At 31.3% G+C, this 25,137-nt stretch overlaps 2 protein-coding genes across 2 annotated transcripts; one reads left to right on the top strand and one right to left on the bottom strand.

The window, feature by feature from the left end:
* Nucleotides 1–4: 4 nt before the first annotated feature.
* On the top strand, nt 5–11,591 carry LOC148279794 (peroxisome assembly protein 12-like). The gene is made up of 7 exons (XM_088229395.1): nt 5–408; nt 924–1,032; nt 4,004–4,203; nt 6,093–6,325; nt 9,339–9,486; nt 11,007–11,092; nt 11,376–11,591. Exons 1-7 carry the CDS (start codon nt 289–291, stop codon nt 11,488–11,490), a joined length of 1,011 nt encoding a protein of 336 aa, XP_088085521.1. The 5' UTR covers nt 5–288; the 3' UTR covers nt 11,491–11,591.
* Nucleotides 11,592–17,996: 6,405 nt separating this feature from the next.
* On the bottom strand, nt 17,997–24,743 carry LOC148279793 (protein GUCD1-like). The gene is made up of 4 exons (XM_088229396.1): nt 24,560–24,743; nt 23,147–23,433; nt 20,225–20,412; nt 17,997–19,529 (listed from the first exon to the last, which is right to left on the bottom strand). The coding sequence occupies exons 1-4, from the start codon at nt 24,579–24,581 to the stop codon at nt 19,313–19,315; spliced, it is 714 nt and encodes a 237-aa protein (XP_088085522.1). The 5' UTR covers nt 24,582–24,743; the 3' UTR covers nt 17,997–19,312.
* Nucleotides 24,744–25,137: the final 394 nt, after the last annotated feature.

The following is a 25,137-nucleotide window of genomic DNA, read 5'->3' as shown; positions in this document are numbered from 1 at the left end:
AACCATAGAAATTAAATCATCGGTGGGGTGAAATGTCAAATATGTCATATTGTTTTGTAATTTTTGTCAAAAGATTAACTTTTGTTTTGATTGTTTTTTTCACATAACAAGCCGGCTGTGATAAATATTTATCAATTATATGTATCAAAATCAGACTGTTTTTAAAAACCGCACAATTTATAACAGACATAAATAACAATTTAGCCGGTCACGGTAATTAATCGGTTGAATTTGGGGTCCGAAGGCCAGTATTCATTACTCGCAACCATATAAATAATTTGATCAGAAATGGCAGTTAACGCAGCACATTTAACTCGAACTTTGAATGAAAAGCCATCTATTTTTGAAGTCATTGCACAGGAATCCTTACATGCCACTGTCCAACCAGCACTTCGAAGAGTTATTGAGGTTATGATAAATGTTTTCATATTTAATACATTTACAAATAGTACTCTTGGTTTGTTTCTTTAGTATCATATCAGAACCATGATTTAATCTTTGCTTGAGTTTTTCTTATTTTCACTACAATTAAATCGGCAAAAAATAATATATTGCTCGAAGTAATTAAGTAAGGCTGAGACAAGCACTATCTACAAAATCAAAAAAGGAGTTCTGAATTGGTTTGGACATGTAAAACGAAAGTCATGGCATGACCAAATCCAACAAATGCTTAATGATGGACATGTAAAAACTCAGAATAATCAGCGTGCATGCATGAGAGGATTTATGAATGTAGAGAAAGCGAGGTCTGTATACAGAGTGTTATGGCATTCTATCTTCTCTGCCTGCCCCTACTACAAAATGTCCTGATGGTTTGCTGTTATAATTGTATACAAGATGAAATTTTAGTATCAAATTCTATTGTTTTAAATGTAAAAATTCAGCTATGAATAGGTAATACTTTGATTTTCTTCTTTTTTTAGTTCATAGCATCATTAAATCCATGTAAACTAAATTGGATGGTTAAATGGTTTGATGAGATATTTCTGTTCACAAATACTCTAGTCCAATATAATTACATCAGAAATTATGGTAAGCACACAATCATTTTATGTTCATGTTGCAATAGACAAAATTAGCAAGTGCGCAATGAATAGTGACCAACTGAAGTTTCGGCCAATAAAACGAGTTCTGGCCGCGGTTTTGGACAAACATTGGCCGATACTTCGGATCGGTCGATTACGTTCGGCTGTACTCGGATGGAAAATTAGCTAAATTAGATATTTAAATTTATTTCCACAGAGAGGGAAAACCTTACTGAGAAGAGAAGGGAATGTTTTCCCTCTCTGTTGAAATAAATTTAAATATGAATAACTCCCTAGGGAGGAAATCCAGCCAGTCTGTAAGCATTTGGACATACTCAAACATTGTTAAATTAGATATTATTTATTTATTTATTTTACAGAAACATACACTTAACAATTTAATTTAATTTAATTTTAATTTTGTTTATTAAGAAAAACAACAGCAATACAAAAAAAAATATACACAACATTATAAAAAAAAACATAAAATAAAGCCATATCAGTTTTCCACATAAATACAATTATAAAAATCCAGTTCAGTTAAACATAATTCATAGAAGTGCATGTGTGCGAGTTTTTTTTTTTGTGTGAGGATGCGTGTGTAAAAAAGTGGAGTGTGGTTTTGGTAGGTATGTGAATATGTGTGTGATTGTATATGGGTGTGAGGGTAGGTTTAAGGACAGGGTAAGTGTGTATTTGATATGAGTGAATAGAAACAATTTAAATTTATAATGTAAAAATATTTAATTTTTTTTATAACGAAACATAATTTAAATGATGATTAAATTGCAAAATAAAGATAAGGTTGAAAGACAGACCAGCGAAGTTCCTAAATAAAAATCATGCATGGTAAATTTTTTAATGTTTGGGTGCGTACATATATATATATATAAATAAAAGGGTGTGATTGTGTGTATTTGTATGAGATTAAGTGTACAGGTGTGTTTGCGTGTATTTGTGGAAGAGTAAGTGTTCAGGTGTGTAAGCGTGTGCGTCATTAAAAAGCAAGTGGGAGTGTATCGCAACCAGATAGAAAGAGTTTTAATTTATATTAAATTAAATTAAGGGGCTTTTTAATCATATCAATAGATGAAAAAAAACTATTTTTATTTGAACAAGAACGATAGAGGAAAGATAATATATTGGATTGGTGTGTATTCAAATAATTTATTGTTGTATTGCTATTTTATAGCAAAAAAAATAAAAACTAGACCGATTTTGTGCTTTGCTGACATCGTTGATTTATATTTTTGTAATTCCTTAATAGTTAAATTAAAGTTCCTGTAGTGTACATTGAAGAAATGTTACATATAAGGATATAAGTTTTATGAATTAAATAACCGTTAAATGTATGCCTTTTATTTACTTGCGTATTTTATTTAACACTTATTTTAATGAACTCGTAAGGTTTAACAATACAATTCCCTAATTTTTTTTTTCAAGGGCTTTTTGAAATGACATAATTTATTTAAAAATTTATGATTTAGATAAAATTATAAATAAAATTACCAATAGAAATTCTTGGTTTAGTTTCACTTTTATTTAATTTTGACCAACGAGCGCTTTTGCCCCTAAGAAGGCATCTTCAGGACTGGTAAATTGTTAACAACATTTTGAACTTTTATAATATTTGTTACAAGGTTTGGATATAAGAAGATTAAATAAGTATTTTATTAAGGGACAGACAACCTAAATATTATTACAACTGGTTTGCAAAAACTGTTAATTTTTTGAAAGTTGAAATTGCGAATAAGTCCTATTAATATTTATAATTCTATGGAGAAACTATGGAGTTTTATCAAGAAATATATACAAGAAACATTGATATAATTATTTAAATAAGTTTCAGTTTTGGTCAGAACTAGAACAGAAGCTGAAATTCGGTTTTGACTGAAAATATTTATTTGTTTCACATGACACTTAATATTTTTTATTTTCTATATGAATGTATTTCTGCTCTTACTCATTAATTATCGTCATTAATTTTGAAGATGTTTTTTAAATTGGCTTAAATTCATTGTCTTATATTATTTCAATTAAAGTTTCTTTCATTTAAGAAAATATGTATGTGTATATTTATGTTTTTCCTTTTTAAATTTTTTTTTTTATAGTTTTTTATACATCTGAGCATGTTTTTTAACTTTTTATTTTAATTCTTACCTTTTAATTAATTTAAGAAAAAAATTTTCTTCATTTTTAATATTATTCCCATTTGTAAATACTAACTACAAACTTTTAAATAACTTTTTTTACTTTAATTTTAATTTTTAAACAACTTTTATTTATATTTTTTTTCCTTCTCTTTTTTGTACTTTCATTGATAACCTTACATATAATTATTATATTATATCGAAACTTCACTGGTCCATTAGAGTTAAGTCTAACTGTGTAAAATATAAAACTATGTAACTGTACTGTATGTTTCCTGAATAAAAGAAAATATATATATTTTTTAAATTAACAACTCTCTGGGCAAAACTCGTGGCGAGGCATTAATTTACATTATTTTTATATTATGTTCTAGTACATAATAAATAACACTATATGGATACAAACATAAAATATAAATAGCAGACAGGCAACAATAATTCCAAGTCAGTCACTTATAACGGAGTCATAAAAGCATATAAGTAAAATCCATCAACTAAGTTTAGAATGCGACTTCTGATTGGTCAAAAGCACTCGTACTGGGATTTATATGGGACAAACTAGTAGGTAGACTCCATGGGTAGAATTTGCATAGTTATTAATATTTTTCCCGATACATAACTAACATCAATGTCTTATCCAATGTTTTTTTGCTACGCATCGATATTTTAAAAACATCTCTGTACGTGTGCATCCCTTGATGTATTGCAACTAATTACTATAAACTAAGTCTTAAACTGTCACTTATAGCGATATGATATAAATTTTCTGCAGCTGGAAGCTACTGACGTATAATAGCCCTTGGTCATTCCATTTATATTTTTTTGTAGCGGCATCGTTTGCGGAACATTTCTATGGCCTACGCAGAATATCAACAAAAACTCCGGTGTTTAGTGATGGACTCCATTTGTCTGGCAGAGAAGAAAAGATATCTATATTTCTACTTACTGCATTCCCTTACGTCAGAACAAAGCTCAATGAATTAGCTGACAGCTATAGACTTGATAAAGCTGACGGTTTAACAACAAAGGTAAAACTAACCAATGTATTCATAATACTTAATATTTATCGCTACATCATTGGAACTTTAGGACATCTTAAAAATATTTTTTATTTCCTTCTCCTCGTGGACTTCATTTTAAAGAAGTCAATTCCACTAGATCGAGGAATATCTATCTCGTCCTCCAAAAAACTCTGCGATCTAGAGTGTGCCGATGATGCCGTTACGATTGACCATTCAGTGAAGGGGTCTTCAGGTCACTGTAGATAGGCTAAATAGGTACTCCGCGTGTATGGGTTTCAAAATCAATATTGCAGAAACCCATGTACTATGTAACACTTTATGCCTTGATGCCCAAAATCCCCTTACTCTGTCAAACACAGTCATCGAAAGGGTCAAGAGTTTCAAGTACCTGAGAGTATACGCTATGGAAAATGGTAGCTTTTTGGGAGTGTAGCTAGAAATAGCTGGTGCTGCATTCAACAGTATGAAAGCTGTCTGGAAATCAGATATTTACTCAGTGAAAACCAAATGTTGCCTATATTAGGCCTGCATAAAACCTATTCTCTACGGATGCAAATTGTGGCACTTTACTAGGGCTCAAAACAGCAAAATTCTGAGTTTTTAAAATAGATGTCTCAGAAGAATCTTGAGTGAGCGATGGGTTGACTTTGTAAGGAATGAAATAAAAAAAAAATGAACACAGCAAACTCCGGTGACAACTATCATCAAGCGGAAGTGAAACTGTTGGCTTGGCCATGTACTGTGGATGTCTCTTGAGAGCCTTAAGCACGCTTGCCTACTTTACAAGCATCAGGTTCTCGACATTTTGGATGTCCACTGCGGACAATAAAAATGAAAATTAGTAAAAACAAAATGAAAAAACAACATAAAAATAGTACCTACATAACTTTTTTAATAACACATTAAAAGGCAGTATTTTGCCATTACATTTTTTTTTTAAATGTATAACTTACTGCTTGATTATTGTTTCAGTACATTTATATACATAATTGAAGCAACATGTAAGAATAACATACAAAATCATTTTTAGAAATTAATCTTGAAGCTGGTGAAAAATTGTGTAACTGATTTCTATAAACAATTAGGTATTGTATCGGGATCTCTATACAATATTGTCAAATACCAGGTATGGAGTGAATTCTCTATGGTCATCTACAGCACGGGTGGTCAACTTGATTAGACCTGAGATCTACTTTTTGATGTATACAGAACTCAAATCCATGAAGACTGATGGTCTCCATGATGGAATCGGGCCTTCGGGGGCTCCAGTATCATGCTTTGAAAACTCGTTGGATCAGATTTAAAGTGAAGAGGTTCTGCGCTGCAGGCCTCCGAGCTGAAGCAGGGACTGGGCGATTGGCCTTCAAAATGGAAGGCCGTGTCTGCGCGACAACACCTGACTGCGACAACCTTTTCCTGAAAATGCGACTTATCCTCTTACAGGGCGAAAACAGCAAAAGGATAGTTAAATTATTAACTATGGAGTTTTATTAATAAATATCTACAAAAAACATCAATATAAGCAAAAGGATAGGTCATAGACAAGTGTACGGTCCCTGTATTCATCTCACAATGGATTACAGGGTTCCGCTGTTGCTAGCAATGCGCCGTTCAGGTTTCGAACTGTAAATCCGGAACCAAGAACTGGGGCAGTTGTTGGACCGGTGATTTTTATAAGCCAAGCGGCTGCCCGTCACCCCTCTGTTGAGGGCGTAGTTATGAAATGTCTGTCTTCCTTAAACATTAATTTTCTTTTCCTTGCCGCAATCGACTGACATAAAAGCTACAATTGACTAGTTGGCCACTGCTGATCTACAGCACTTAACTAAACAAATAAATGAAGTAACTACCGTAATTTGTGAATAATTCAACAGTCTCTGTTTTTATTCTTGCAGGGCTGGAAAGGAACATTTAGAAAATGTATTATACAATTTCAGTCTACATTCCATTTCATGTATGAATCCTTGTCCCTAATACAATACCTGACCTACATGTCAGGGAAGTCAGACTACTCATCCATTCCTCTAAGACTGGCATCGGTCAACCTTAAATACGCCCCAAATATCATAGACTCCAGTGAGAGAACGTGGGGTGATTTTTGGTGTGATATTAAATCAGGAAATCTAAAGTGAGTATTGAAGAGTAATTGATATTTATAGTCCTTAAAATATAGCTCGATTAGAATGACATTTGTCAGAAAAAGTGACTACATAACTTTGTAGTAACGTCTAAGGAGTTATTTATATTGACACACGAAAAATCCTTCGTATCTGGCATGTTAATTAATTTTTTTAATACAATGCTTGACACATAAATCAACATAAATATATAAAATCGGCTTTAAAACAAAAAAAAAACTAAAATAAACCTATATAAAGTTTATATTTGAAGCACTAACTTTGTAGTTACTCAATATAATAAAATAAATAAAACAACTTTGTTTTTTTTATATTTTTTATATTAAGGCAATCCATCCTAAGAAGGATGATTTCTGCCAAGAGTAAAATTTATTTAAAGGAATAAAAATCAAAAAACATTTTATTTTTTTTAATTAAAAATTTATCATATATTTTGAGAGGAAGCTTCCTATATGGTGGATAATTTCAGGATCAAGGATGGAGAGGAGTGATGCTATGTTAATAGGGTAAGGATAATTTTTTAAGGAGGAGTACATATTATGTTTGTCCCTTATTAGACAGCCAAAGAATATATGGTCTGGAGTCTCATGGTCCAAACCACATTCACACCATGGACTTCCTACAATATTAATTTTGAAAAGGTGGCTATTAGTGCAATAGTGGCCGATTCGTAGTCTACTAATGTTTGAGATTAATCTCTTAGACAATTTTTTTGTGTGGAACCAAGGAGAGCTTGGTATGCTCTCTTGGATATCTTTATAGAGAGTTCCCTTACATTTGGAGGTTAACCACTATTTTTTTTTTTTTTTTTTTTTACCACCAACCTTTTTCAAAGCAAACAAGCTTCTTCGTCAAGGTTTATGTAAATAATGAATTGATTCCTATTTTATTTCTATCATGTTCTCTAAATACTACACATGCACCCAATAAATCAAGTGGTTTTTTCCCTTACACGGGTGGTAATTTGATATTCATATTTTCAAAGCTAGACAGGGACGACTAAAAGAAATATTTAAATTTATTTCAACAGAGAGGGAAAAAGTTTTCGAGAAGGGAATATGGAAGTCTAGGCATTTACAGGGCTTATGACCTGTCATTGGCTGGTTTAAGTGGCCACTTTACACACTGTGTAACATTCACCATTCTGCCCATGTTTGAACATCCACATTTCCTCAACTCTTCCATCTGTTGACTTTTGTGAAGTAAAAGAGCTGAAACCTTTATCACGTGGGTGAGATTCATCCGGCTGAACCAAATCACCTACTTCCAGACTTCCATATTCCCTTCTCGAAAACTTTTTCCCTCTCTGTTGAAATAAATTTAAATACGAACAACTCCCTAGGGAGGAAATCCAGCCAGTCTGCAAGCATTTGGACATAATCAAACATTGTTGAAAAGAAATATTGTTTATTTGGTTATTAATTATTATTTTCTTATTATGAATCGCTTTTTTAATTTTTAAGATTTCTAAGTTTTCTAATTTTATTTTCAACATGAAGTACTTTTAATCCAGTGTCTATATTAAGGTTGAGATTATTTTCTATCAGATGATTTGCGAATTCAGAAAAATTATTATTATTTATCTGAAGTGTTCTTTTACTCTAATATTAAAGTTTCTTTTAGTTTTTCCAATGTAGATTGAATCGCAATCATTACAATTTAATTGGTATATCACAGATTTATTATATTTATGGACTTTGTCTTTGTGATTTTTTAACAATGTTCCTATATTATTAGTTGTGTAGAAAGCCGGTTTAATGTTTGATGGTAGGGAATTAGATAATTGTTTTGAAAAATTGTCATTTATAAAAAGAATCCGTTTCCATTGTTTAGATCGGTTTGCTATATTTACTGTGGGAGTCGAATATAAATATTTATTTATATGTTTGCGTTTAAGTTCTTTTTTAAAATTAGTATCATCTAGTGGAACGTTAATTAACTTAGAACTTAATACAATAAAACAGATTGCTAATAATAATGGATATAATGAGAACTTATGTAAACCTTGACGAAGAAGCTTGTTTGCTTTGAAACCAGTCGGTGGAAAAAAAATAATAATAAAAAAAATTAGTGATTAAAATCAAAGTTTTTTTAAATTTATTTTATTAAAATAAACCTTATTATTAACGACGTTCTTGCAAGTTTTCATCATTTGGCAAAAACGTTAGAGATGGGACAAATTGATCAATGTAAATTGATTGAATAAAAAAATAATTCATTTAATGTTGTTCATGAAAAAATTAATTAATGTCTTATTTTTTAGTGAATAATTGTCTTAAATGCACTATAATGGCCTTGTTTTTGCGTTTTTATATCAACTTTCGGAAACAGAGTTTCATGATTGCATGAAAAAACTGGTAAAATCGATTTGATCGGTGATCAGTAATTTCCCATCACTAATGACATTAGTTTGACAGCGGTCATTCTTATCAAGCTATATTTTAAGGACTATAGTGCGCTTTAAGTTTTTTTAATACATTTTTTGTTCTTCACTCGCGACATACACCATCTCTTTATCTTACCCATATCATATCCAAATTACACCTTCATTACATCCACATCTTCATATCACATTAGCATCTTAAATATTTAGAACCGGGTTGTGGATCAAAGGTCTGAGGTTCTAATCCTATTCTACCACCAATCGATTCCTATTTTTCCAGCACAAGTTATTTACACTTTTTGTAAATTGTTTTGATAAAAATTCCCAAATTAACCACTTTCTAGAAGGCAGAGAAGATTTAGAATACCACGCCTGATGGAGAGCAATGGTAACCTCTACTCCGACATCCAATGTGTTAGAGGGTAGCATTTACCTTTTTTGCCATTATTAAACATTCGCATTTTCTTAATTTTAAAGGCTTTTATTTGTTTATTCGCAAGATTTACATGCAATTTCCTAATTAGTTCTACACATAATAAATCTTTGGAATCAAGTTGCAAAGTAGAGATTGGACCACTATTGCGTCTTCAATATTAATACAATTTCCTTATTTAAATCAGATCTGCCGGAGTATCATTTGAAATGGTCGGAACTGTCATGTTACGCAGTATGGAGTTTGGTGCATTCTTCATCCAGTTCCTCAAATGGTGGGATGACAATGGACCACAAATTTATATCAATACTCTGCCCGTGCCTGAAGTGCCTCAGGTATTTTATTTTTTATTTTATTGACATAAATGGCAAATCTGCCTTTTACAAAAATTTATAATACTAACATTATTTGGCTTAATATTTTAAAAAAAAAATGTTTCCTTTTACTCAAGATTTAAAAGAAAAATTATACAACAAATTCAGTAGAAAGTTTAAACAATTCAAGAATAAATGTAAAAAACAAATTAAATAAAAAAACCTTTTAAAGTAATATAACAAGAAAATCATAAGTACGGTTTCATAAAGCTGGGCAAAGTGAACAAAAAATTGTATATATTATGAAATGTAAAAATAAATAAATAAATATAATTACCATTTACCATCTTTAAAAAATTTCAAAAAGTTTGTTCTATAGGAAAAATCATCATCATCATCATTCCCTTTCCGCACCTAATGGTGCATAGGGCACTCCATTGGTACACCAATCTTAATCATTTTTGTTACATGAAGGTAAGGTGATCAGTCTTGCGCTTCAGCTCGTCTGACGTAGGCCCATATATTATTTTGTTTTAGCCATCTGGAGCCATAAATCAGGCCCGTGTCAAGAAATAATAACTCTGCTACTTGTCAATCTGTGAATTAGGTGCCTGTATTTAATATTTTTTTAATTAATGTCTCATTTGACAAGGAATCTTTGCGCATTGTACAAAAAAAACATTGTAATTGTACTGTACAAGTCACAGTTTGGACTGTATTCCACAATCCTGAAGCAAGGGGTAGGTGTTGGCCGTCTCTTGCTGCCGTCGTCGCTCTCGGGGTCGTAAATCCCAAAAGTTATGATGTCTTGAAATCCCTCTCAAGTCTGGTGTCACTGCGTAGGTCGGCAGAAGATACTGGTTCATAGTCCTGGGGTAAAGCTATGGTCAAGTCCAAGGGGTAGATCCAGTAGTAGAGCGGGAGGTTGGGCGAAATAAAACGATCTGACTAAGGTGAAGTGTCGAGGTGAACTGATTTATTAATTAAAAAATAACACATTATATAGGGCGTGCTGCGGGCTCCCGCTACCTGCGTCCAAACCGGCATTAGGCTAATACGGGAGTGGGGGGGGAAATACCGCACCCACTATGCCCGGCCGATGTACCTCCCCCAAAGTGCACATGGGGAGGTGCCGGCGCTCGGCTCGGTCACTTCGCTGGGAGCTGCCGCACGCGTCACATCAATTATAATGTCCTTTTCAGGGCAAACATCAGTCTCGTTTATAAAAATGCCTTTTTAAAGCCAGACTTTAGTCTCGTTAATACAAATCCCTTTTTTAAGGCAGACCTTAGTCTCGTCGAATATAAATGCCCTTTTAGGGCAGAAATTAAGTCAAACAAAAGACAAATTTCTATTCTATAGCACCCCGGTATCGCTAAAGTCAGACCCTAAAGAGGAATAATCATCCTTTATTGTAGGTCTAACATTTAGCCGACAGATACCGGGGGCCCTAACTATATTGTTTGCATATTATTTTATTTTACAAATTACACACATCTTTAAACCGTCCGTTATAGTAATGTTTTGTTTTTTAATTTCAGTTGGATGTGAGAGCTTCTCAATATATGAACAAGTGTCCTATCTGTATGCAGAAGTGGAAGAATCCGACAACAATTCCTGTATCTGGGTAACAAATTAAAATTAAAAGTTTTTTATATTGTTTTCTTTAATATTAAAAGATTTAAATCAATCTTAGCAAATAAATTTTTCGTCCAATAAAAGCTAAATAAGCCATCCAAAATGGAGTCCTGATTTATTAAAGTGAATTATGAAATTAGAGAAACAAGGATAGTGAAGTTGATGGATGCAGAAAAGGAGTAAGACAGAAAGCACGGCATGGCCAAATCCCACAAATACTCGAAGATGGGCATGTCAGTGATGTGCCATTAATATTGTATTTCTTATTTCAGATATGTTTTCTGCTACAGGTGTATCTTGAAGCATCTCAACGAAAACAGCTACTGTCCGGTTACAAAGTATCCCACAAGCAAAAATGATTTAATTCGATTATATCTAACGAACTGATTACTCAAATCATAATGTGATATTTATTTTCATGTACAAAGGCTCTATATATAAGTGTTCTTTTTTGTACAATCTAATTGTAATAAATTATTAAAAAGGTGGATTTTTACATTATTTTTCTAGGCAAGTTGCTAAGAACTGACAAGCACTCATTGTTGGGAATATTTTAAATGCTGAAAGAGGGGAAAAAAGTCTAAAAGAAACCATATTTCTTGTTTTTGGTCATGTATTAGAACAAATATGTATTGTTAAATGAAGATTTGTATCTTTTAATGTTTTTTTCTCTCTCAAACGAATTACACTTTGCCCAATGCAAAATTTAAAATTTCCGCTCACAATATTGTGTCAATTACTCAGTAACTTTTTTGGATCTCTGCAAAAATTAAGCCGGTTTGCACTCATTTTTCTTCATATAAAATTAGCCAATAAATATTTTATTGCACCTTGTTGGGAGTCAATATACTGACTGTAAAAAGGCTAAGAGACTGAAAAGCCACTATAGCCAAAATTAAGTTATGTATATAAATTTTCTCCAATTTTTTAGTTGCGTCATGTGAGCTGACACCCATAGTTTCAGAATTAAATTTTGGCATTTACATCAAAAGACCTCATATACAATGCAATAAAAGCAACAATTTATGACACACAAAATTTGACTTATTTTACGAATTATTATTCTGCATACCCTTTATAGTTTTACATAACACTTGTCTTACATACATTTTTTTGGAATTGATTTGAGTAAAGCAAGTTTTGTTAATTTTTAAAATCTATCCACTCTCCTGCAAAATGTGCTTTATCGTCATTGACAGTCATTTAGCCTTTTTAAATATGAAAAAAAAATAGTATTTATTTAAAAAAACACAAATCATATAAAACAAGACTTTATTAAAATTAGTACGAGAAAGACACTGATCAGTTTTTAGAAATATTACATATTCAAATTAAAACTAGTCCTTGTCAAAGGATGCATGTTTAAGTATAAAAAATATTCCAGAATATATGACAATATGCATAAAAGTAATTAATTTATTTAAAAATTAAGTACATAGTGCGGTGAAAATAACAACCAAATAATATGTCAAATGTAAAAAATTTTGGATTTGATTTTTCTAAACACTCATGTTTCGTATGCGCATTTTATGTATTAATCTTAATTGAAACTGCATTTAAAACAGAGTAATAAGTAATAAAGGAGAAAAAAATAACAATGCCTGTACTGACAAAACCACTAATCGAACCGCAATCGCCAAAACATTGTAACCGACAAAAACAATATTTTACAGAACACTTCTTCCTCACAATTAACAAGGAATACACTTTGAGAATCAAACTCTGTTTCGACTGTTTATTTTATTGATATCAATAAAATAAATATGCAAAATAAAACCTAGTTCTCAAAGTGTATTCCTTTATAATATAAGCCACTGCAGGGTGGATCCATTCACCGTTGTTCAATCGATGGCGGGATATGCTAAGACCACCATAAGTGCTGCAAATATAAAATTTTGTTTTATGTTTATATTTATGTTTATTGTTATATCTATGCTTATATTTATGTTTATAATTATGTTAATGTTCATATGGTAGAATTGGCTCTGCACTATGTAGCCATTTTACTGGAATAAAATAAAAATAAATAAATAAAATAGAAGACAAAATATTTTCCCGTTAACAATTGCTTCTGTCGGTTACGGTGTCTTGGCGATCATGGCTCATCATGACATCTTACCACTCAGATGATAATAAAACCATACTAATTGCATAACACTAATTTGTGGCTTAGGAAAAAAATTACAATCTTAACTGTAAATATTTGTAACTGAAGGATTAGTTAAAATGAGATTTTAATTCCACAAGTATACAATAATAAATTTAAAGTACAAACAACACAAGGAAAATATACTCTACAAAGTGATGATAATAGGGAAATATCACATACTACGAATACCGATAAAAATATATGAAATGGATTTAGAAAAATTAATTGTATTTTCAAAATCAATATGGATATTGTGGAGAAATATTTTCGTACATAACCTTAAAACAGGCATTTGCCCATATAGGAACCGATTGCAACATTAGGCATACTAATATTTCTGGCTTGCCGACCCTTATATACTGCGCCTACTCTTAGTACAAGCAGAATTTGCCAGTGTTTTTTGTGCCATTTTTGTAAATATGTATGTATAAACTAATAATAAAAAATAACTAATTAAAAAATATGTCCCTACAAAAACGTGATATGTTTGGCCTTGATAATTTTGACATCAAGATTCGTGACAATGTTTTATTTTAATTTAAACGGTCACAAAGTTCAAAATTTACAAATCGTGATGTATTAGGGGCGTGGCCAATGCATTGGTCTGTGTTCGTGGGAATTAAAAATAATATGTTAAAAAATATTTTTATTCTACTAATAAGTAGTAAAAAATTATTTTTTTTACTAGACAGTATTTCATAGACTCGTATTAATTTAAAATTGTAAAAAAAAAGTGATATTTCCCTATTAAGGTGACGAAATTATGTGTGTCATGGTTTTTTATAATATCGATAAAATACAATACTAAATAAGAACTTTGAAAAGTTATCCATATAGTTCAAATAGAACAACCAGTGATAGACAAATTACTGCAACTTTATACTAAATGCAGATAGACCAATCGGAAATGAACAAATACTAAAACATAACACCTAATAAATTCATTCATATGATGATTTGATTAAGTCATCCAATTACTAATCTTTGGATTACTAAAATCATTAGATTCTTTGTCGTTTTTCACAATAATATTTTTCTCCGTGTTGAAAAATTAACAAAACTAGAGTGTTACTATCCTATAAAATACTTAATGAGACAAAAGTCACCTTTCCTACATACATACAATTGTTTATAATGATTCGAGAAAAATAACACCAAAAGTGACAATTTTATATCTTTATATATATATATATATAAAATTCCTCTGTACGTGAGATGTCACCTTACTCCTCCTAAACGGCTTAACCGATTTACGTGCGGTTTTCAGAGAAACATAGATTTTTGCGCTGTGCGTGTTTGTAGATATTAAAATCTTCAATCGAATATGTAAAAAAGAAGTTAGAAGCATAAATGTTTAATTCATCGATCTAACAGGGTTGCGTCCGAGGAGAATGCATTTGCAAAAAAATGGAAAGATGTTGTTTTTTTGTGTATAAAAAAGTATGTTTTTGAATGTTTACAAACAGCATTTGTTTTTTGTGGATCTCAATCAGATTCTTTCCTTAAATTCCTTATAATTACTACCTATTTGTTTCTTTGTATTGGATTTTTGGTAACACTAAAATAATATTAAATTCAATACATTAAAAAAAATCGTATTTCTACATAAGTACACCCCTTTGATGGTGAGACGACCGGAGTTTGACGTTTGCAAAAAGAATGCCATATTTGAAAAAATATTAATTTTATTTTTGGAACTCAACCATAAACAAGTACCTAGTTAAATTCAATACTTTTTGAATATCACCAATTTTTACTTTTGGAATTTAATCACAAATAAGTAACTAGATGAAAAGTATTTTTCCAAGATAAGCAGGCAAGCCAACATTCGGGCAGGACAACGTCTGTTAGGTCCGCTAGTAATATATATGTTCATGATAACAGTTCAATTCAAATTGCAAATGGCTTAAGACAAATGACACTTATTTTTCTCATATTCCTTATATTATGATTAATCATAAAGTTAAGCTTCTCTGTGTGTATCACATAGTAAGTATCATCCCTTAAAAAACAGATGATTTAAAAATATATTAGTACATAAATGTGTAATGTATTATAACAGTGTTTTATTATTTTTGTCAATTGATTTCAAAAGCAACCAAATTCAACATAAAAACATCATAAATATTCACATTTTTAATGAATTTATTTGTTGAATTGATAAATACATATACAGTCAAACTTGGTATTAAGGATCACGGAAATAGCGAGATCTCGATCAGATAATTTGAAACCATACCCTTGAATTGTAAACATTACTACTAACAGAAGTGTTTCAATTTGCGAAAAAGTAGCAATTATTTGTAAATAAGAACGTGGCGCGAAATATATTAAAGTTTGTAAAAAGTTTTCACATTGTCAACATTGTGAACAAATACAAATGTTTATTTATCTGAATTTGAAATTTAGAAACTGGTGTGTTTATAAGCATTTATTATAATTTTTAATAGGGATGATATGCAATGGCGATTGGATTTAAAAAACCCTTCTCTTGTAGTTCCTCGTAATAACCGAGTTTGACTGTATATTAAAGATTGAACTTTTTTTAACATTTAAAATATTTTTTATTATTAAGTACAGACATGAGAAAGGGTTGTCTATGACTAACATTAGTGGCAGTTGATTTTGTCGCAGAAAATTACAATTATGTTTTTTTTATACAGGTGTTCTATAAGCCCTGTCACATCCGAAACCACGATAATCAGTATGAGCAAGAAGACTTATTGGCACATTACAATAAATTTTAAAACGAATAAAATTTACAAAAATTAAATATTCAAAAAAACAAATGGTTGCTTACTTCCGCAAGGGTGAAGCGAGGAGAGGGGAGGGGGGAGATTGATACACCGTCAACCACATGGCCACGCCCGCCTCGCTTCTCCCCTGCAGAGATAAGCAACCATTTGTTTTTTTAAATATTTTATTTTATAAAATTTCTGCGTTCTAAATATTTTTTTAAATATGCTAATATGTCTTCTTGCCCAGACTGATCATCGTGGTTTCGGATGTGATAGGGTTTAAATAACACCCTGTATATTTCAATTAAAAGTGACATACTGATTTGTAAAAAATCAGGGGCTTAATATATTATTTAAAATATATAATTAAGTATCTATACATAGAAGAATTAGTTTGTTTTACTCCAATTGTTCCGAAACCTCAAATCAAGCAACAATACTTTTTTTCACATTTGTAATATAAACATTTTTTAGTTTCTTTTTATTCTATTTTTTTTTTAATAAACGATAAGGAGAAGCCACCGAATGCATCTCAATTCAACTTCTCATGCGGCACCGTGGATTTAGTTCCAGATCCGGCAGAATTTATAACGGTAATAAAAATAATAAAACTTATGAATACAGATAGGAAATCGAGTTAGAAATTTTCTTATGGAGTCGACAGCTTTTAAAATCTATCAAGACAGTTGAACTTACTTATTTTACTTCATCAATGTATATTTTAAATCATCAGTCAAGTGATGGTTTGACTTTTTATCAAATAACTTATCAATTTTTATAATTAGAAATCAAACACTGATTTGAGTCTACTGAACACTTTATTTTATTTTTACAAATATGAACATATAAAAATGAAAACTCCGTGACATTAATTTGCTTATATGACGCGTAATTAATAGATGAATCATGTTACAATTGCATTTATATATTTTGATAAGAAATTCTTAAAAATAGAAATATTGTATAATAATACATTTATGTTTATATAAATTTCCTCATAATATTTCAATCATGTTTTAAAATTAAAATGAACAGCAACCTATTATAAAATTATTGATATTTTTTCGACAACAATTATCTAAATTTACAAAACTATAAAGCTTCATTAATTATCTCACAATACATACTTTTATGTCAATAAATACTTACTTTGTTATATTTTCCCCTAAATTCAAATATAAATACCTAAATTCCTCATTACCTATTAAACACTTAGCCTCACCCTTAACCATTGGTTTTTCCCTCAATTATGATAAATGTACATGCTATAGTTCATAAGATTATTTTTATTTTCTACTTAAGTACCTTGAATTATATAACTATATAAGGACATTCAATCCATATAATCTTCACATTCGTTTGAAAATGCCCTAATAAGGCGAAACAATTGTCACAAAATGTTTATTTTTATATGTTCATATTTGTAAAAATAAAATAAAGTGTTCAGTAGACTCAAATCAGTGTTTGATTTCTAATTATAAGTTAAAATATGGAGTTCTACAAAATAAACACCAAATCAATCAATAACTTATCAATTATTATTAGTTTCAGTGCTTTTATACAGACATATTTATGTCGTACATTTCCAAACATCCTTCATCAAAGAACAATGTCCTGAGAAAATACAATATTTTGATATTTGTGTCGTACATTTCTAAACATCCTTCATCAAAGAACAATGTCCTGAGAAAATACAATATTTTGATATTTGTGTCGTACATTTCCAAACATCCTCCATCAAAGAACAATGTCCTGAGAAAACACAATATTTTGATTTGCATTACTTATTTGGTTATTAATAGGTACTATAAAAAACTTTTCCCCATGTAGTAAAAATTAAGAATTTAACTAAAGATATGCTGTTTACAATACAACAGACTGTTTATATATATCGGTAGTCAGATGGCAGAAGGGACCATCTGTATTTTTTCTGTTTTAGTTTTCAAAAGTTTAAATTAATATTTCAGTAAATACACATGGGAAAATATAATAAAAAAACAGCATTAGTTAGAATGGTATTTTATCATTGAAAAGTAACACGAAAATATTTTAGTTTGTGGATTAAAGTCAGGAAATTAAGTCTTATTTTAGCTCTCCTGAACATTTTTGAAAATTACAGATGGTCACTTCTGCCATCTGACTACTGATATATACCCCACACAAATACATAAACATTCACATTAAGTACAAGCTGATTAAAAAATTTCTCTAAATTTATTGCTGTTGCTGTTGCTCTGTTGAGAGTAAAAACATTTTTGAGAAGGGAATGTGGAAGTCTAGGCATTTACAGGGCTTACGACCTGTCATTGGCTGTGTTTTCTAGTAGGTGAATTGGTTCAGCCGGATGAATCTCACCCACACGATAAAGGTTTCGGATCTTTTATTTCACAAAAGTCAATAGATGGAAGAGTTGAGAAAATGTGGATGTTTAAACATAGGCAGAATGGTGAATGTTACACAGTGTGTAAAGTGGCCACTTAAACCAGCCAATGGCAGGTCTTAAGCCCTGTAAATGCCTACACATCCATATTCTCTTCTCAAAAATGTTTTCCCTCTCTGTTGCAATAAATTTCAATCTAAATAACTCCCTAGGGAGGAAATCCAGACAGTGTGCAAACATTTGGACATACTCAAAACATTGTAGTAATTTCTCACTTATCTGTCATTTTTCTACTGATTTTTTAAATGTAATGAATAATACATAGAATTAAGAATAGCCCAGAAACCGCATACGCACATCAAACAGAAGGCGACTAAACTACTCATAAATGAGTAGGTTTACGTTTTGACCCATTCGTTTTTTTGTAGACATTGCTCAGTACGCAACTCCTGATTTGAATTCAATTATGCCGTGTTGTGTCCTTTTAAAGTGTACAAATACTGCTAGGATGTGTAATTAGCAAATGTATTACTTAAAAATTGAATTATTTTTCCATCTGTCAGATTGTCAAAGAAACGAAATGGAAATTTCGTTAGTGTTGCCAGGGTAGTAATCAATGTTTCCGCGTGCACAGTAAAATTTTAGAGAAATTAACAGATTTGCTTTTTTTACCTTATATGTGTTATGATTATTTTTTTTCCCACCAAGCAACATTACGCGGCGACATCACAAATGCGCGCGGCGAAAGAAGGCCATGGTGGGGGGATTATTGGACACAGTCCGATGTATTCAAATATGATTCTACGCTCCTTCTGGACTATTCTTAATTCTACGGAATAATACCAGTATAAAATACTGAGAATTCACTAATTTATAAAATTTGATTTGAAAATATGCAACACATTTTTGGGTTAGTGTAAGTACAATTGAATTAGGAATATATTAGCTCATTATACCGCTATCTTTACGGTTAAAAATTAGGATTGTATCTTCATCAGTCCCGAAGCTTTTTCTTGCTAAATCTAATCCTTCGAATGAGATCACACACAGCCGGTCTTTGAATGTAGGATTTCGGTAAACAAATTTTCTTTTAAGCGTGTCGAATGCGCAGATTACTATGTAGTGACCAGTGTACTGTGACGGCCACGGAAGACATGATCTAAAACATGTATAAAAATCAATCAGCTTGATCAATATCCCACTCATCATCATCATTTACGAGTTGAAATGTTGTAAAAAATTTATCAACCCTGAAAATCTCTACTTATGCGAAAGCGCTCGCCGGTCAAAGTAAATAAAGTTAATTCAAACCAAGAAGTTTTAATAAAATAAATAAAACAATTTTGTTTTTAACCACTAATTTTTATTTTTCACCGACCGGTTTCAAAGCAAACAAGCTTCTTTGTCAAGGTTTACTAGTCAAGGTTTATTAGTTACGTAAACCTTGACAAAGAAGCTTGTTTGCTTTGAAACCGGTCGGTGAAAAATAAAAATTAGTGATTAAAAACAAAGTTGTTTTATTTATTTTATTATAATGAATAACCACAAAGTTAGTGCTTCAAATATAAACTTTATACAAGAAGTTTTAATTGACAATTTTATCAAAGTCTACGGAGTATCAAGAAATATCTATAAAAAACATCAATATTACTAAATATATATTTCATGTCGACCTCGCCAGGAATCGAACCTAGGATCTCTGGTAAGGTGGGCAATTTCCACTTTTAGTTAGAGTAGCTGTCAAGATGAAAAAACTCATCCAGGGTTCTGGTTCTGGTTCTGTTTCACACTTTGTATTGTTTGTATTATTGTTTATTCTGCCTGGATTGGGAAATATTGTTTGGAAATCCTTACCTTAATTCCATATTAAGTTTGTTCATTTTGCACACGTCACAGACAAGAACATTAGCATTGATAAGTAATATAATGGGGCCGTGCAGTTCCAAATGAGTTGCAAGTTCTTCAGAAAGAATCGTTGTATGTTCTATTCTAATCCCCTGTGAAGCCGCAAACTCAAATTTAGTATTTATTCTGGATTCATCCTGTAACGTGCAAAAAATATTGAAATTATTTGTATAAAAATCAAACACTTGAGACTGCTGATTCAAACATAAGAAAGTTATCTGAACTGGGCCCCGATTATAATGGGAAGTTAACATTTATCTTCAGTTTTATCTACAAAGTCAATTGATTTAAGCTGTGAGCAACTCGATAAACTTGAATGACTTCAGAATACATGCATAAGGTACATTTTTGGTTTTAGGAAATACGACCACATTTCTGATTATCGTAGGCATCTGAAATGACTCAAAATTAGACAGCGGAGAGACTATCACTCCCCCTCACTTTTATTCAATGTACTTCATAGTCCTAACGCTCCTATATACCTGCGTGAAAGATTTCAATGATTATCAGTTTATGGTTTACCTCTTTGTTCTAATTCTCAAAGTACTCTCTTAATTCACAATCCCTCTTTCTTCTCTAACTCATATAGTGTCCATGCGGCTCGACTGTGGAATCATCTTCCATCCACCATCAAAGATGTTACTACAGTATCTCTGTTTAAATCACGTCTGAAGAAACATCGCCTTTCTCTTCCTTAATCTCTCCTCCTTTCCTCTTTCCTCTTTTTTCCGTTTTCCCATTGAGTAATAGTATTGATTTAAGGTAATTAATAAACAAATACGTTAATTTCTATTTTTATACATTGTGGGGACCAGAGAGTGAGAGACGAGGATGTGTTGTTGTCTATGACCGCAGTGCCTAGTGGACCTATATAAGGGGGCGTAACACGTCACTCGCCCTTTTCTGTCTTCACCAGTATTCAAATTCACTCTAAAATATTATTTATGTAAACTTTGTATTTTCGTGTGCAATAAACCAAAAATTGTAAGTAGAGGGTTGAGGGGTGACCTTGAGGTTAAATCCATTAAATCATATGATTTACATGAACTAACAAATAGCTACTATCTAGTAGAGTATTATAAAAATACCTCTACAACATCTTTAGCTTTTTAATCTTTATTTTCTATTGAATATGTTTTGTAACAAGTATAAAAATAAAATAATTATTTTATTGGTTGGTTGAAAGAAATTGCCATTTGCCAATAATTCCACCATTGCACAAATAACATTATGTACAAAAAGTTAAATAAATAAATAAAATTGAGTTTCTGTATGAAAAGCAGAATATGCATACAATTTTTTCTTCTGAATATGTACAATTATAGGCTACCGACGAAGATACTTGAAATGTTCATGCAAATATACTCATTTTCGTACACAAATATCGGTTTTTCTTTATAGACAGTTGAAGATAACTCTGTTTACTTCCCATTGCAATCCGGGGCCCTGGTGTTTTGAAATTTTTCTTTGTCATCCAACTTAGCATGTAGCATGTACATTTCTTTGTTCCTTTCTAGCATGTAACATTCAGCGATAGTCGAGATGGAAGGATGAAGAATATTTTAGGAAGTATAGTCAATTACAGGCTTATCACCTGTCATTAGCTAGTTTAAGTAGTCACTTTACACACTGTGTGACATTCACCGTTCTGCCTATGTTTGAACATTCATATTTCTTAGTTCAAGAGATGAAACCTTTCAATAATTCAGTCAGATGAATCACACCTATATCAATAAAGGTTTCAGCTCTTTAACTTCACAAAAATAAACAGATGGAAGAATTGAAGAAATAAAGATGGTCCAACACATGGAGAAGGGTCAGAAGCTCTGTAAACGCCTAGAACTACATATTTCTTTCTCTACAATGGATCTATCTCTGTTGTACTGCCGTCATAAGAAAGAAGAACTTTTCTACATAAAACGGAGAAAGGAAATATTTTGTAACTCGGAAATTGAAAAATTCGCTATGTGAAAAATACTACAAAAATTAAGTATATTATTATGCGACAGTATGTATTATGGTTTGCCCTAACGAAATGTGTATGTTCATTTAAATAAATTTTACATTATATATTTAAAAATTAACATTTTCTTTTTTAGTCGAAAAAATACAAAAAATATGTTATACTGCAATGAAAGGACATTCTGGCTAGAAACCCCCTTTTTATTTAGTAATTAAGTAAATGTCTTTCTTTCTAAGTAAATATTAATATGCTAATAGATTCTACTCAACAAATAAAATAGACACTGGCAATTTACTGCTTTTCAAACTAGTAACGCCGACCTAATAATCAATTAACTTCGAAATTACCAGCAGATGCGCCCATCTTCAATTTAATTGAATACAAATAGGTACATTCATTTCAGATGTTTTTAAAAACGGAATAGAAGAAAAACAAAGTATTTTAATCAGTCTTTTATAATTATATAAGTCAGAACAGCCTTTTATTATTTAGTAATCTTTAGGACTTTTTGCAGTTGAGTCTCATTTATTAGAGAAAATAATAGGGTTGTGGTTATTTTAGGAAGATAATTTAAGTACCAGTAGATGCATTTTTTTTTTCCTGATTCTGAATATGTATTTAACTCATTTTTGAAAAAATGTTAGATGCGTCCTTCTTTCTTATGACTGCAGTGTAATATGTTAATATTAATAACTCTAGGGGGTGAAATCCAGTCTTATTCTACAAATATTTAGACAAACTCAAAATATTGTAAATAAATTAATGTTAAACAGTGTGACAGTGATTATCTAAACCAGCAGATGACAGGACAAAAGCGCTGTAAATGGCTAGACTTCGGTATTTTTCTCTCAAAAATGTAGTACATTTCTGTAAAAATCTATCAATGTTTGTAAATAGTTTTATTTTACCTTTTGAAGAATTCTATCATAGTAAGCTTGCCCCTTGTATCCGGCATGAACTCCAAAAGTTTTCGTAAAATAGGTGTGCGCAATTTGGAATCTTCGGAGAATGTAACACAGATCAATTGTCCATGTGCTCTTTTCAATTTGTTCCGCCTTGCAGATTTGTTCAAAATTCTGTAGGAAGATTTGCCTCCGTTCTTCTGGCAAAATCATCAAAACGCAACTTAAACCGCAGTCCCAGTTAAATCTCTGTTTGTAATGGATTAGATTTTGCTCTGCGTAAGGTGGTTTACCTAAAATCAAATACCTATCATGTTATTTTCTCAAGCCTGGGTGTTCTGTGATATAAAACACCACTGTAATTGGACCTCCGTTGCTCAATCACAGATGTTTATCAACGTGAAAATAACTGATGCAATAAAAGTTGTGATTATTTATTGTTTTAGCGATTCCAATGAAACAGGTTGTCGAAATTCAGGCATTGCCTAGTATGTAGGTGAAATAATTCAATCAAATGAATTTTCACCCGTAACAACAAAGGTTTCAGCTCTATAACTTCACAAACATCAACAGATAGAAGAGCGAAGGAATGTAGATGTTCAAATATAGGGACAATGGTGAATTTTACACAGTTTGTAAAGTGGCCACTTAAACCAGCCAATTACGGGTCATAAGCCCTGTGGATGCCTAGACTTCTATATTCCCTTCTGTAAAATGCTTTAGGTGCCAGTTCGGAGACTATGAAATAGAACTTTTTGAATTGATTTTTCGTGTCAATCCTTACCCTAAATCCGAGACCTCATATGTGGTAGGGAAACGCCTTAACCTCTAAACCGCGAAGCGGACAAATATCCATCCATTTTCAAATCAATCAATAAACTTTTGATTTTACGTGTATAAATAATACTTTTTTTTATTATTGTATTTTTTACTGTTACATACCATTGTATTACTTATATTATTGTACCTCTTGCACTTTGTGTCCGTTTTCTATTACTTTTTAGTAAAATATTTAACATATGTTTGAGCACAGGATGACAAATTGTTTCAAAAGCGGTTTATCAGACTTGCATATAGATTTGTTTTTCTTTAAAAAAAAAACTGTAAATGTGTTTTTTCTGAATTATAACGTGATAATTTAATAATAGGATTTTTACTTAATAGTCGCGGCAAAGCGTGTCAAAAATACTCCTAGATTCTGATTCAATTTCACACAGATTATTTTTTATTTATTATTTTTCATTTTAAGTAAAGCAGATCAAAAGAGTATAGGTATTGAACAAAGTTGTTTTTTTTTTTTATAATGAAGGATACATTATTTATTTAGAAAGTTGAAAGCAAGGCTAGATATTCGAGGGCAATTAAATAGTATAATGTACCATTTGTTTTGATAGTCCTAAATTGTTACAATTTACTTACATCTTCTTAAGAAATCGGACATCTTAAATAATTATTTCAGCCCAAAACCATGTTCATACAGAATGTAGATCGTCGCTCAAACAAAACCACAAAAGATAAAAGCAAAATTAATTTTCGAAAATCTACTGTCAACCGCTGTCATATCTCCAACACATTAAATTCTGACATAGATACCATAGATACTACTTGGTTCTGTCTATTGTCGACATTACTTCAACCAAAGACAAAAGATGCAATTTAAGCTGTTTTCTTCGTCTTCTTTTTTTGGTAAAAAATATTATTATCTAGTTCAGTGCTTCCTTGGGGACTTCCAGGGGTCCCCGGGGTCATTTACGGGGTCCGTGGAAAATTAAAATTAATTTGAAGGTCCTTGAACAATTCAGGGGGTCCGCGCAAGGTTTAATGTAAAATAAAACAATATGACTCATTTTTATTAGTACGGAGTTTATGTAACTTTTGATTTAATTTGGTGGAAGCGTCGTATGAAACACAGATCTGAAGTCTCTGGAGCAAACTGATGTTTATTACAAAATGTACTAATAATAAAACGCCGGGCCTACACTGCCCGTCGCCCACGG

Source organism: Micrasema longulum, unplaced genomic scaffold (assembly GCF_059751315.1).
Source record: "Micrasema longulum isolate JH-2025_06_02 unplaced genomic scaffold, ASM5975131v1 h1tg000664l, whole genome shotgun sequence".
Lineage (NCBI taxonomy): Eukaryota > Metazoa > Arthropoda > Insecta > Trichoptera > Brachycentridae > Micrasema > Micrasema longulum.
This window is presented reverse-complemented; position numbering and strand designations above follow the sequence as displayed.